This window comes from Emiliania huxleyi, assembly GCF_000372725.1.
Source record: "Emiliania huxleyi CCMP1516 unplaced genomic scaffold EMIHUscaffold_47, whole genome shotgun sequence".
Classification (NCBI taxonomy): domain Eukaryota; phylum Haptophyta; order Isochrysidales; family Noelaerhabdaceae; genus Emiliania; species Emiliania huxleyi.
In genome coordinates this window covers 620,640-635,298 of record NW_005198467.1, presented here as the reverse complement: position 1 = coordinate 635,298, position 14,659 = coordinate 620,640, and the positions used below count along the sequence as shown (strand labels likewise).

The window sequence follows — 14,659 nt, the reverse complement described above, 5'->3', positions numbered from 1 at the left end:
CTCTTTGAAACATTTCTAAAGCCAATAAATGGTGAGCTAAAGATAATGTTGGGGTGGGTTGTCTTTCTCTGGACCGGGATAATGTGTCTCTGGAACTCAACTCGTGGCCGGAGGTCGGGTGGCGTGTTGGGGTGGGTTGTGCAATGTGGCGTGAGGGTACGGAAAAGGTTGTTCTCTGGTGAGCCAAGGTCAACAACACCGCGCGCGCGCAACAACACCGCGCCTCGTCAGGTTTGGCAGTCGACACATCGACGGCGCGCTGGTTGTCAGCCAAGGCTGCCTCGACCTTCTAGCTTGGGCAGGCAGCAGCCGGTTACCTACCTACCTACCTTACCTTGTTCTTTCTTTATGTTGCCCAGCTTGCCTGAGCCTCCACCGCCCCATCTCGCTTTTCCAAAAAAGAACGTCGGCCCGCGAGGTAGGTGTGGATGCTAGCATGAGCCCGATGCGTCGCAGTGCTCTTGCGTTACGGCGGTAGTGATCTAATCACCCGAATGCCACGTTCGGATCGCTCCTCATCGCAAACCCTGTCAGCAGTTCACCCTCGGGTATGTTCGCTTTACTGACAAAAAATAACCCTCACCAGGCGCTGTCACGCTCCAACCCTCGACGTTCGCTTTCCGCACCTTGCTGATCGGCATTCATGGAGAGCCTAGATCTCTTCGCCGCGCTGAAGCGCGGCGCCGCCGATGCCGAGGTGCTGGCGGCTATCGCTGCGAGCCCAGGAGCGGCCAAGGAGAAGAACGAGGAGAAAATGCTGCCGCTGCACTACGCCATCGCGAGCGGCACGTCGGAGGCGGTGGTGGCGGCGCTGCTGCGGGCCTACCCCGAGGCGGCCAAGGAGAAGGGCTTGGGCGGGATGCTGCCGTTGCACTGCGCTATCGACCGCCAAGAGACCGACTGGATCAAGGCGACCGAGGTCGAAGGCGAGTCCAAGGAGGCTGGGGCGAAGGTGATCTATGAGGGCCGCGAGATGGTCGTGAGCCGGGGCGTGGACAATGACGGCGACTTGAAGCTGAAGCCAGTCGTGAATGAAGATGTGATCTTGGCGCTGCTATACGCCTACCCCGAGGCGGCTAAGGAGAACGACAACGACGGCGAGAGGCTGCCGCTGCACTGCGCCGTCTCGAGCGGCGCGTCTGAGGCGGTGGTGCTGGCGCTGCTGCACGCCTACCCCGAGGCGGCCAAGGAGAAGGACGAGGACGAGAAGCTGCCGCTGCACTGCGCCGTCTCGAGCGGCGCGTCTGAGGCGGTGGTGGCGGCGCTCCTTCAGGCCCACCCCGAGGCGGCCAAGGAAAAGGACAACCGCGAGATGCTGCCGCTGCACTGCGCCGTCGCGAGCGGCGCGTCTGAGGCGGTGGTGGCGGCGCTGCAGCAGGCCCACCCCGAGGCGGCCAAGGAGAAGGACAACCGCGAGAGGCTGCCGCTGCACTGCGCCGTCTCGAGCGGCGCGTCTGAGGCGGTGGTGGAGGCGCTCCTTCAGGCCCACCCCGAGGCGGCCAAGGAGAAGGACGAGGACGAGAGGCTGCCGCTGCACTGCGCCGTCGCGAGCGGCGCGTCTGAGGCGGTGGTGCTGGCGCTGCTGGCCGCGGACATGCCACTCCGTCTCGACACTGGCGCCCCCGCCGACCACGCCGGCAGCTGGCCGTACGCCGTCGCCTCCACAGACGAGCGCGTCATCGCCGCCGTCGGCCGGGTCCTCGCCTCCAAGTCTGACGACCCGCCAGGGCACGGCTTCGGCGCCCACATCCACGCTCTGGTCAAGGTGCGGGACGAGGAGGGGCGCACCGCTCTCGAGGCTTCGACGGCGGGGCCGCGCGAGGCCATCTACTTGCACCTGCTCTTCTGCGGCCGCTACGAGCTCGTCATCGGAGCACCCGAGCACCGCTCGGCGACCAGCGTCGTGCTGCGCGCGCGCGACCTCGGCGAGAAGACCGACTACGGCAAAGTCTTCGACGACGCGGACAAGGACAAGAGCGGCACGCTCGATCGGAAGGAGTTGGCCCCGGTGGCGGCGAGTATCGGCTTGGACGTCGAGCTGTTCCTCCGCACCGAGCAGGACAAGAGCATCGACCGCTCGAGCTTCGTCGGCATCTGCAAGCAGCAGCTCGGCGACGGCCAGCGCTCGGTCGTGATCAAGCTGATGCAGGAGAAGGAGCAGTGGGAGCGCGAGCGGGACGCGCGCGCGGAGAACGAGCTCGACTCGCGCTTCGTCGTGCAGCAGCTTCCCGGCGTGCCGTCCGACAAGGCGATCGCGGCGGCGGTGGAAGCGGGCGGCGGCGGCCTCGGCGCCATCGCTAAGCAGTACCTGCCGAAGGGCATCAGCTTGGGCACGCGCGCCATCATCATGGACGCCGCCGACCGCAACCTGCAGCAGATCTTCCTGCAGGAGCGGCCCGACCTCAACGGCGTGCGCGCCATCCTGCAGCAGGTCTTCGAGGCGGTGGCGCACTTGCACGCGAAGGGTCTGATGCACGGCGACCTCAAGCTACTCAACGTGGTCCGCTTCCGACGCGACAACCGGCTGCGCCTCATCGACCTCGACGCCGCCGCGAAGATCGTGCCAGTGGGTGGCGAGGGCGAGTCATACGCCGGCGCCAAGTTCTCCTCGGGCGTGCTGCCGCCCGAGATGTTTTACGAACTCAAGCAGGGCGAGGCGGAGGCGCTCGAGGCGTACTGGCAGGGGGAGAGCAAGGAGCTGCAGGCCAAGGTGGCGCCGAAGTCGTTCTCCGAGCGGGGCGTGGTCAAGTCGATTTACGCCGTGAAGTCGTTCCGCACGGCGCGTGGCGGCGAGCCCATCTTCGACGGCCTGCCGTACTCGGAGGAGCTGGTGCACGCGTCGGAGAAGATCGACGCGTGGTCGCTCGGCGTGCTCGCCTTTGTGCTGCTCGCGCGCGAGCCGTTCGTCATCGCCACGGCCGACGACGACTGCGCCTCGGGGGCGGCGATGCGCACGCTGCACGCGTGGGGCACGCAGCAGGGAGTGGTGCTCGAGCGGCTCGAGAAGGTCGGCGACCCGGCGGCTCGTGACCTCGTCAGCAAGCTGCTGCAGCGCGAGCCGTCGGCGCGGCTGTCGGTGAAGGATGCTCTCGAGCATGTCTTCTTCCGCACGGGGAGGGACGGTGGCCACGTTGCGCCGCAGAAGGAGGTGCTTGAGCAGCTGCAGCGGATCGCGGAGGAGCAGGCGCGGCAGGGCGAGGAGCAGCGCAAGCAGACGGAGATGCTCGTCGTCGTCATGGAGCTCAGCATCGAGAACAAGCGCGAGTTGCGGCGCACGTGCGACGTGCTGCTGAAGGGCATTTTCGAGGCGTCGGAGGTGACGATACCCACTACCTTCATCGTGGTGCTCAACAAGCTGCCGGAGGCGCTCAACAAGGAGGAGAAGGCGAAGCTTCTGGAGATCGCCGCCGACGGCAGCGGCGTGACGCTTGGCAACGACAACTTATCCGTCGCCTTCTCGGGGGACTCGGCAGGCGTGGGTGGCGAGTATGTGGACACGCTCGACACCGGCATGAAGTGGCTCTGCCGGCTGAAGACCATCGGCTCGGACTTGGCGGGCGGCAAGGTCGGCGACGCCTTCGAGACGATCAAGGCGGGGCTTGGCGACCTCGTGACGGGCAAGACGATGTACCTCTACCTCATCGACGAGCTGACGGGCGAGCCCGTGCGCGACCCCACAGGCCACTACCCGATCGAGATCAAGACGCCGTCGGACGTAGTGCCCAAGCTGCTGCCGGTGATGCAGGTCGGGCTGCGCGCCATGTCTGTCTTCAGTGGCGCGGCGGGCGTGGCGCGCATGTTCGGCTACCCCGTCCCGCTTGTGCCGGAGGCGTGGGCGGCGGGCGCGCGCGAGTCGGTCGCTCTGCTCAAGCAGCAGAGCTCCGTGGAGCAGTTCAGCGTCGTGCACGAAGAGGTGGTGAAGGACCGGGACGCCAAGGCGATCACTGACACGAGCAAGGAGCAGAAGTCGGTGCGGGGCGCGTCGCTACGCGAGCTGCAGCGCTTCTTTGAGGAGCACGACGCGAAGAAGGGATTCGCTGGCCTGCGCCGGATCGCGGACGAGGACGGCACGGCGGTGTGGACGGCGCTGACCGACCCGAGCGCCGTCAAGGCGGCCATCGAGGCTCGCGCCAAGGAGCGGCGCGCGGAGGAGCGGCGGGGCGATGAGCTCCTTAAACAGGCGCTGTCGTCGTCGGCAGGCCGGTACCAGCGTGAGGCGGAGGAGCTGCGCTCGCAGGGCCCGGTCGCCGCTGCCGCCGCCGCCGCACCCAACCCCGCCGCCCCCACCACCACCGACGCCGCTGTCACCGCCACGTGGCCCTGGAGTTTCTTCTTTGGACCTACCGCCGTCGCCGCCGCACCTACCGCCACAGAGACCCTGCCATCGGCACCGGCTCCGGCACCGGCAGCAGGTGCTTCGAGCGGGGGGCAGCAGGAGGCACACGCCGTGGTGTCGACGGCAGGGGCGGTGGAGGAGGCGGTGGCAGAGGTGGCGGCGGCTGCTAAGGCGGCCGTGGCATCGGTGGCAGCTGAGTTAGCAGCGAAGCAGCAGCAGCAGCAACAGAGGCTGGATTCGCATGAGAAGCAGCTATCGGAGTTGCAAACCCAGAAGAAGGAACCGCCACAGCTGCACACGGAGCGGCGCGAGGAGGAGCAGTGGCGCGATGAGCTTTCTCAACAGGCGCTCGAGCTGTCGTCGTCGGCTCCGGCCGCAACCGCGGCAGCAGGTGCTTCGAGCGGGGAGCAACAGATGCCACACGCCGTGGTGTCGACGGCAGGGGCGGTGGAGGTGGCGGCGGCGGCGGCGGCGGCGGCGGCGGCCAAGGCGGCCGTGGCATCGGTGGCAGCTGAGCTATCGGAGCTGCGAAACCAGGAGAAGGAACCGCAGCAGCAACAACAACAGAGGCTGGATTCGCTTGAGAAGCAGCTAGCGGAGTTGCAGATCCAGCTGCGACAGCCCAAGAGGTCGAGGTTCTCTCTGGTGAGCCGCAAGGGGCCCGTCACCAAGTGAGGGCGAGCTCGGAAGTGTGGTTGCGATTGTAGAATTGCCTGTGCGCTCGCAGGAGTTGTGATCCGCGCCGTGCCGCCGTCACACACGTCACACCCAAACCGGCGCTGTAAGGTTGTGGCCCCGTGGCACGCGCACAAGGGTGTGGATTAGCGCACACTGCCAACAAGAACCTACGTGTGTATGTGGCGTGTGGGCACATGCATGCAGTCATGAGATTTTTCCCTGTACATGGCAAGCGCACAACACACAGACCGACGGACGAACAATAGAGACACACAAAGAACACAACACAGACACAACCGAACCCCTCAATGCACTTAGGCTAGGCTCAGAGCGAGATCGCGCTGCCAACATGCGCACTGTGTCACACATGAGCGGGTCACGGGGGCCCACATGCGGCAGCATCCATGCAACGGCCACGGGCGCATCCGACGCGCGCTCGGCAAGACTCGCCGGCTCGCCACGGCCGCGCCCCGCCCGGTCACAACGCGGGTCGAGCAGCCTAGGTGTTAGACACACACCGTTGGACACACAGGATACACGTGAATCCACACTCAGTCTGGATACACAGTGGATACACAGTGAGATACACAGCCTCCGGTTTCGAAGACGATGGAGGGGGCTGATGATCGTCTTCGAGCGCCTGTGCCTTCGAGACGAGATCATGGCGTCGGCCAACCCGGAGCAGGCGTGGCGCGAGCTCACGACTACAAGCCCCGGGGTCGTCGCGCGTGTGGCGCAGGCCGAGCGTGAGTTTGCCGTCTACCAGCGCCGCGACGGTGTCTTCAGCCGGCCGTCGGTCCTCGAGAACGCGAAGAACATGGAGCCGGCAGCGTGGTGGGGGATGTATGGCAAGCACTTGCCGCTGCTGTCGGCCATTGCACCGCGTGTGCTCGCGCAGGCCGCCGCCGCTTCCGCCGCCGAGCGCAACTGGTCAGTCTATGGCCAGATCCAGGGCGCCCACAAATCTCGCATGTCTCACGGCACCGCGGACAAGCTGTGCCACGAAGCGATGCATGTGCAGTTGCGCATGCAAGATGCAGGGTGGAGCGCAGACGTGGAGCGTTGGGAGTCGGATGAGGACACTGACGGATCAAAGGAAGAAAGTGAGCAACCTGATGGCTGAGGTTTGGTTCTCCTAGATAGGCATGAGCGAGCGAGAGCCGGAGAGGGCGCGTGTGTAGGCAGCTCCCGAGAGTTGAGATACACTAGATACACTGGACTGTGTATCCACCCAAGTTCTGGATACACTGGATACATATCTAACACCTAGGTCGAGCAGGCGAGCAGGCAGTCTGCATGCGGCCGCGGGTCGGCGTCCCGGCGCTGCTTGGGCTCGCTCGAGTTTCCGGTGAGGGCGCGGCGCGGCGCGGCACGGGGTTTTTCATTTATCAGGGCTTGAAGGTGGACCTCCAAGAATATTCTCTCCCCTGGCAGGAGGCAGGCCAGAAGTGGGCCAGCAGACCTAGCTCTAGGCGTGCGAGATATATCGAGATTGGGTCCTCAGGACCCTTATGAAGCAAAAGGGTTAACCCTGGTAGGTGGACAAAAGTCTGCGTTTTTCGGCCTCCCCTCCCTAACATTAGCCGGCCAAAATGTGCTCTCGCCGGTTAATATTAGGGAGGGGGGGGCGGTCGGGTGTCAGACCTAGCTCTAGGCGTGCGAGGCTGACGTATTTTGGACAATCCACCTACCAGGGTTAACCCGAACGGGTTACACCAATCCTCGCTACCCAACGCGGCCAAAGGATATCCACCTCGAGAACCTCGAGAAAAAAAAAGATCTCTGTCGGCGGGCACGTCGCGCCGCATGGTGGCCGCGCTGCGCCGCTCGCCGCTGGCGCGCGGTTGATCGCGGCGCCGACTCCGCGGCGGCGCCATCTCACGCAGCGGGACGCGTCGCGTCGTCGGCGCCAAAACAGACGCGAGCTCGCGGCGCGGCCGCGGCAGCAAAAACATCAACCGACTACTTCTCCTTCTCTTCTCGTCTCGTCTCGTCTTGTCGCAGGCGCACACGCGCGCGACGTGCGCACGTGTCGCCGCGTTCGCTCCGCGAAGGACGATTCGAACCGGGAGCCAGTCGGCGCAGCGGCGGCACGCGGCGGCAAAACGCACGACGCTCACCTCATGGAGATACTGCGGCTTTGGCACCTCCTGATATAATGCTGATTTTTTGCTGCGCGGGGCGGAGGCACGCGGGCGGCGGAGGCGGCGGCGGACGACGTCTACTACCTGGCCGTCCCCTGTGGTAGCTTAGCGATCAGGGAGGATCTACCTGTTCGGCCTCGAGGAAGCTGCTGGGGGAGAGGGGGGGGGAGAGGACAGGAGGAAAGAGTAAAGGACGGTAAGAGGACAGGAGAGGAGAGGATAGATGAGGAGAGAGGAGAGAGGGGGAGGGGGAGAGGAGAGAAGAGGGGGGGGGTGAGAGGGAGGGAGGGAGGGAGGGAGAGAGGGAGGAGAGAGAGACGAGAGCCTTTGAGCCTTGGCACCAGCCAGGCAGTTGATTTGGCCCTGGCACCAGCCTTGGCAGTTGAGTTGGCCTTGGCACCAGCCTTGGCGGGCGGGCACGCGGGACATGCACAGGCGCCAAGGGGCGCAGCGCCGACAATCACGGCGGTGATTGCGGCGCAGGTGGGGGGACGGGAAGTCCGTCGGCGTTGCCGGGGGCCCAAGGAAGCGCGAGGGAAAAATTCCGCCGCTGAGGGCGCTCGTGCGGCAATAGCCGAGTGGAGGGGGGAGCGTGCCGGACGGGGCGTCGTCGCGCCGTCCGATGGTCTGCTGCCCCGCGCAGCAACCGTCGGTCGACGACCCGGGGGCCAAAAACCCGGCGACGACGGCGCTCTGGATGGGGCGTGACCTCCTGCCTCCAACCTACTTCCTTTTTGAGCAGGTGTGACGCCGCGCGAGCGACGCTCCGAGATCGCCCGAGATAGCGCGGCGCGGCCCCGAGATAGCCCGAGATAGCGCGAGATCGCCCGAGATAGCGCGGCGCGGCCCCGAGATCGCCCGAGATAGCGCGAGATCGCCCGAGATCGCGCGGCGCGGCCCGGGGCGGGGTGGATGGGTTGGGAGCGAGGGGGCGGAAGTGCTCAGTGCGGTAGATGGTAAGCTCGAGGCGCGTGAGCCGGACCTGTGAGCCGGACCACCCCCTCTTGTTATCTGCGTTGTTGAGCCAGGACTCAACATACTCGGGCTTACTCATCCCAAACTGTCACTCCCCTTTCTCCCGGCCGGGGTGGGGCGCGCGCGGGGGCGGCGGGTGTGCGGCGGGTGTGAGGGATGTCTGTGGGCCCGAGAGCGATATGCCATGTCCGCCTTGCGTTGTTTCATAACATCGAAGGCTAAGCTCAAAAAAAAGAACCCGTTTCGCCCATTCTCTCTTCGCCAGGGCTGGCAGCAACGCGCTACAACGCAGCTGCAACACGCAGCGAGGAGTAGCCAAGAGCCCACGATCGACAGCAGCAAAAGTCGGAGCGCTGGGCCCTCACGCCGGTTGTGAATCTCCTTTGAGCGGCCCGCTGTGTCCTCGGGATGGACGCTCACCTGGCACCAACAAAAGCATGCTAGGCAGCGCAGTGTGGAGAAGGGTGGAGCAGAGGGATGGGTCGAGTCGCGGGCGTGCCTTCCCGAGCCACGGAGACGAGTCATCGGTGCAGGAGCTTGCCGGGTCGCCATCCGTCCGCGAGCTCTTCGACCATCCGATCGGCCATCCGATCGGCGTGGGCACCGCCGCTTCGAAGATCTTGGGGTCGGCGATCCGAGTGGAGCGGACCTCCGTAGGCCACGCTGAGTTCCTCAGCGAGGTGCCGAGAGGCTGATTGATGGCCCGTTCACTCTGGAGGAGCAGGCAGTGCTGCTCCGCTCCTCCAACTCGCCCGCCGAGCGCCGCCTTGGTCCTTGACGCATCGAGCGGGGCGAGGACGTCGATGGTCGACGCCTCAAGGGTCTTGCAAGGGGTGGTCACCGCAGTCGGCGCCACGTTCTTGACAAACTCTGGCCTTGGGACTTGAGAAGGGTTCACCAATCTGTCGATCGCCAGCGTGCACTCACCGCCAGCGTGTGCAAGAGAGACGAGAGGAAGAGAGAGGTTGACGAAAGCTATGGGGCATGAGATGATAAACCGCTGTGTGGCCGCGGCCGTGCTGAGGACGACGACGGCGGCGCTCATTGGCAAGAGGAGAAGCGCGCTTTGGGTCAATCCTTCACGCGCCGCGATCAAGACCGCCGCGATTGCTGTCACGGACGAGGCGTCGATTTTTTTTGAGCGCCTTCGTTGTTAATAGTACAAACCCAATGGTCTTCTGCGAGCGGTCCTTCGTTGCAGTCACGCACACGCACACGCCATGCCGCACCGCGCGCCCGCCCACCGATTTTTTTCCGCCCTCCCTTTTCCTTCCTTAGAGAGAGATTTTTCGCAACACCTGCTGTCAATCTGTCGGGACCTGCTGTCCCTTTAATCGCATTCTATCGGGCCGGTGGTGCCTTGCGGCTGGCGACGAGATTGCTAGAGGCGAAGGCCGGAGCAAGCCTGCTCTACTCCCTTAATGTAGGTAAACGAAAAAAGTAGCGGCCAATTCGTCCACGTACGGCCTAGTGAGTGGTTGGGGTGGCCTCAGGCATCCCCAAGGGAGCCTCTGCGGTGCCACATAAGCAGCTTAGTGATTGTCGAGACTTTAAAGGATTCGTTTGAAGATCTCGCAAACAAGACAGACACTACTATGGTCACCAGTAAACGAAAATTCGACTTTGAGGGATAATATCTCAAAAGACTGGGTGAGAGCATAGCATTATTATTGCATATTAGGCCGCATAAGGTCAGACTTGACCCCACAAGCATCAAGAACCCGATGCTCCGGCTCGACTGTGCCGGCACACTGCCTCCTCGCGCACGCTGCTAGCAGGCCGTTGCGGCCCGTGGTGCACCAGAGAGAGAGGTCGACGCGTTGCCCCCGCTGGCGACCCCGCGCGGCTCAGGCCGGCCAGAAGGTGTGTGGTGACGGCACCGTGGCAGGAGTGCGGAGATGAGCTCGCCGAACGCGAGCAGCAGATGGCCAAAGTGTGCCAGCGCGAGAGCCTCGCGAGCGGGCGCAGAAGGAGCTCGCCGTGACACGATGCCGGGCGGTGGTGGTGCTCTGGCGACTGTGCACAGTGGGCAAAGTCAGGCTGCAACAGGGCAGCACGATGGTAGTGCCCTGCTGCAGCCTGGCCTGACATGCACAGGGCGAACAGAGACACTACTATCGTCTGGCGCTCGTCACCGAACCTGGGCGAACTTCGACCGCCGCCACAGCTGGCCACGAGCACGCAGCGACAAAATGCTGACTGTACGGAAGTTGAGGCTGGTCGAGAGGAAGAGGCTGCCGTGCGAGCCGGCAGCTGGCTGGCTCGGGCGGACTGACTCCGGCGTCTTTTTTCGGCTTCTTCTTTCATAGTAGCGTATACGCTACTTTCGTTTACCAACATTAAGGGAGTAGTCTCACACGTTCGCCCCTGTCGCCTGTCTGTGTTGTTGTGCTGTTGTTTGTCTCTTGGCACCTTGGAGTGCTGGGGGGGGCGACAGGGGGGACGTGGCCTGAGTGATGTGTACGCCCACTCAGGATGTGTGGCAGCCCGCTGGCTGTGTGTCTTGTGAGCCTGTTTGTGTCTGTGTGTCGCTCGACTCACTGACACTGAACCTCCCGGAGCTCGTCCCGGTCCGTCACGGCCATCCTCGTCCTCCGGCGGGCCCCCGCCCGGCCGCGGCGCGGTGCGGCGGCGTCACAAATCCGAACGCAGAGCACCGGGACGCGGTCGGGCGATCTGAGGCCCAGGTAGGCGAATGCATTGCCCATCCAGGGCTATCACCTGGACCTATCAACAGGCGCCTGCGGCGCCGTGCTCAGGAGCTGTCCCGTACCATGCGGAATCGACCCTATCCAGTGCTCAAGTGCTCAAGGAGCTGCTGTTCACACTTGACTGTACCTCGATGAGGTGACTTGGACCACCAAGAGCTGGCTGGGGCTGCAGAAGCAGCGCATCTCAGTCGTTCTTCACACGGCAATCGCAGAGCAGATTGTGAATGAGCTTGCCTGTGGCGGGGGTGGGCGGGTGCACGGAGCTAAGTGCCTCGCCACCCTCGCAGGAGTCGCTTAGGCGGCTCCCGTGGTGTACCTGTGTTAGTGCCAGTGCGAGCCAGTCCCGTGCCCAGTCCTGTGCCCAGTGTCGTGCGAGGGAGTTTTGTTGTAAAATTCTTGCGGCAAGAACAATTTGTTTTGGGCGAGAACTCTGAGTTCCCCCCACATCCTCCACGGCCAGACGATCTCCGGCGGCGCTTCCACGCCGCCCGCGGCGCGCTGCGCGCGCACCCTCGCCCGATGTCTCAATCGCTGCTCTCGGCAACGATTCACGCCGCCGTGCAGGCACCCCTCCTCAACCACAACGCCATCCGCAGGAGTAAGGAGGCCGTGTCGCTCGAGTGTGAACAGCAGCCAGAGGAGCAAACATTTGCCGTGGTTCTCGACCGGTTGAGCCGGTTGCCAGCGGAGCATCTGGGCAACCACACCGTGATTGCAAACCTTGTCCGCGAGGTTGGACTGGTGCGCGATCTCAGACGCCCGCTGTATGGTTGGCCGATTGGAAAAGGCTGTGCTCCTGAGTGCGAAGGGCGGTGGATGCACCAGAGGGACGGATACGGGATGTATCAGCTGCCGGAGCAGGTGGGCTGTCTACTGAGCGGACTGGCCAGCTTGCCCACGCGTGTGCGCACATTCATCGAAGTCGGAGCATGGTACGGATGGACGGGCCTGTTCTTCGCTGTATTTGCCCGCAGGCTCTTCGAATCCAGCCTCCCAGGCAGCCCTCACAGCCTCAGCAAGACCAACCGGAAGCGCTTTGCCTCTGCGAGCTTTGACGTTTATGACTTACGCACGCCGTGCGTGAAGGGGCTGATGGGTGGGTACGGACACAACTTCTACTTGGCGCCACGCAGTGGTAAGAATGTGCTCAAGCTCGTTGAGAACGAAACTGCAGCCGCAGCTGCGGCCTGGTACAGCCAGAGCCTGGCGGAGACCTTCGGATGGACTCTCTCCGCGGACCTTCCGACAGCGGAGGGAGCTCCGCCGCAACTTCACTCGTGGCGCCACCACAAGATCGACCTGTGCTTTATCGATGCTGCTCATGGTTTCCGGTGAGCCGCTCCCTTGGGTCAATCCGCTACCCCACACTTGCGCGAGAGTCACCTCACCCTCACCTTTTATCTGGTGTCACAGGCATGTGGTTGCGGACGTGCGCTATTTCCAGCCCCGGTGCCGCTTCCTGCTGTTCCACGACATCTCGGACGTGGACTCACGAGGGGTCGTGACAACCTGGCGTTGGCTCAGCACCCGACTGAAGCAAGAACGGAAGCGGCGCATCGCGAGCGAAGGCCTTTCGGCCACGCACTCAAGCGACTCTTGGGCTGTTGAGGAGGGATATTACGTCAAGGAGTGCACGCAGCAGGTGGCTACGAATCGCCGAAACTTCGGTTTGGGTCTCATCTCCGCACAGCGCCTACAAAGCTCCTGGCTTGACGGACCCCCTCCCAAGACGACCGATTAGTTGGTGGTTCGCTCCAGGATCGGCCTGGGATCGGCCCCACGACCGCCGGGCGGGCGGCAAAAGTTGCGGCTGCGCAGGAAAGGTAGTCAGCAGAGCAAACGAAATAGGAGGATACTGTAACAGGATTGCCAACGCGCAGTCGTCTATGCCGCAGGAAAGCGGACGATACAAGCGTGGGCAGGTGAGAGGACTGTCGAAGCGTCGCCGGACTTTTCTGCATATGCTCCCGGAGATGTTCATGTTGCAGTGCGCGTCTTGCTTGACCTTGAGCTTAACTTGAGCTACAGTGTAGCACAATATTGTGGCACAAACCGAAACCCATTATCACATTTTTCTGGCCGCGCCCCGGCGAGACGGTTTCACATGACTGAACATGGACCTCGAAGGGTGTCGGCGGGTGGGTCCCTCGTCGTCCACTGGTCGCGTTGCGCGCGCGCGCGTGTTCCTGCCGAACACACTCGCACACTTGAACATGCGCGCACACATCGGCGGTTTCACTTTCTACATCAACAAGACTGATTGCTTGCATGAAATTCGAGCTGACTCTGACCTGATGGGCGCGGAGCTGCGGTGCGGGTGCGCGCGGCTTTGAGTTGCGCCAGGCGCAGCTCGCCCGATCTCGCTCGCAGCGACCGTGTGGGCACAGTGTGCTCACGGTGCCCATCGGTTGGGCCAGGTACCAATTTTGTCGAATTTATTTCAAAATCTGCAGGCGCGGAGCGCCTGCGAAAATTTTGAAGAAATTTGCAGTCGGGCCTGATTTTCATCAAGATCTTTCAAATTTGCGGTGTGGAGTTGGGGGGTGGGTTAGGTTAGGGTTATTAGGGTTAGAGGGTTAGGGTTAGGGTGAGGGTTAGGGTTAGGGTCAGGGCATTGTCTGGTTGTGTCTGTATATGCCAGCGTTGCAGGGTTCTGCGCTGGGATCTGGCCCCACACGCCACAGCGCCGACGACTAAGACTCAGCCCCACACGCTGACCTAGGGTTAGGGTTAGGGTTAGGGTTAGGGTTAGGGTTAGGGTTAGGGTTAGGGTTAGTCTTCTTGTGTTTGTATGCCAGCGTTGCAGAGTTCTGCGCTGGGATCTGGCCCCAGCGCCGACGAGTAAGACTCAGCACCGCACGCTGACCCCACCAAATGCCGCCTCAGGGCGCCAGGCCGCCAGCCACTTCTTACACGCGGCCGGCGCCCTCTCGCGGCAAAAGGGTCGAGCGAGCGGGCAGAGTCGCGATGTCTGCGCACCCGCGTGCCGATGGGCGGCACACGCAACCGAGAGAGGCCCTGTCGCGCCGCCAGTAGCGTTCTCCGCACTCCCCACGCCACCAATTGCCGCCTCAGGGCGCCAGCCACCTCTTACTACTTACACGCGGCCGGCGCCCTCTCGCGGCAAAAGGGTCGAGCGAGCGGGCAGAGTCGCGCGATGTCTGCGCACCAGGCAGGAGGGCTCCAAGGGATCGCGGTCCGCTCCTCGCGGCAAGAAGGGCAAGGCGCAGGCCAAGGGCAGGGAGCGGGCGAGGCATGCGGCTTGGCGGGAGGCAGTCCGCTTCGTGGCGGTGAGCCAGGATGGCGCCGGCGCCTTCCTCAACGCCATCCCAATGCGGGATGACATGCGAATGGAGACTTGGGCGATGCGTCTTTCGGTGCAGCGCCGCCTGGGTCTCCCCCTCGACGTGGCCTGCCAGGCCGCGGCGGCGGGCAAGAAGACTCGGAATGGGAAGACCCACGACGAGTATGGCGACGCTGCTGTCAACGTACCGCAGCAGGGCCACAACACCAGACACAAGTACACGCTTCGACGCCTCATCCTCGCCCTACGCGCCGCGTGGGGCACCGCTGTGCGAATGGAGCCGAAAGCCCACCTCGGTCAGAGTTACAACAAACAACCCGACGTGGACGCGGACAACATTGGCTCGCACGGCACGCACTATTGCGGAGACGTCAAGGTCGTCTGTTCCCTCAGCAGCAGCGGGGAGCACGGTCGGAAGGGCGCTTTTGTCGCTTTCGGCAACACTGAATCATTCTACCGGAACATGGTCATGGGGCATGGGCCCTACTGCGAGGAGGGAGAGGGAGGTGGG

The 14,659-nt window shown here is 63.7% G+C and overlaps 2 protein-coding genes across 2 annotated transcripts; one reads left to right on the top strand and one right to left on the bottom strand.

The window, feature by feature from the left end:
• Positions 1-5,636: 5,636 nt before the first annotated feature.
• On the top strand, positions 5,637-6,137 carry EMIHUDRAFT_211346 (hypothetical protein; the record flags this gene model as incomplete). Its single annotated transcript, XM_005768099.1, has 1 exon — positions 5,637-6,137. The coding sequence occupies one exon, from the start codon at positions 5,637-5,639 to the stop codon at positions 6,135-6,137; it is 501 nt and encodes a 166-aa protein (XP_005768156.1).
• Positions 6,138-6,280: 143 nt separating this feature from the next.
• Positions 6,281-7,587, bottom strand: EMIHUDRAFT_211345 (hypothetical protein; the record flags this gene model as incomplete). Its single annotated transcript, XM_005768098.1, has 5 exons — positions 6,281-6,441; positions 6,559-6,587; positions 6,716-6,767; positions 7,044-7,253; positions 7,500-7,587. The coding sequence occupies 5 exons, from the start codon at positions 7,585-7,587 to the stop codon at positions 6,281-6,283; spliced, it is 540 nt and encodes a 179-aa protein (XP_005768155.1).
• Positions 7,588-14,659: the final 7,072 nt, after the last annotated feature.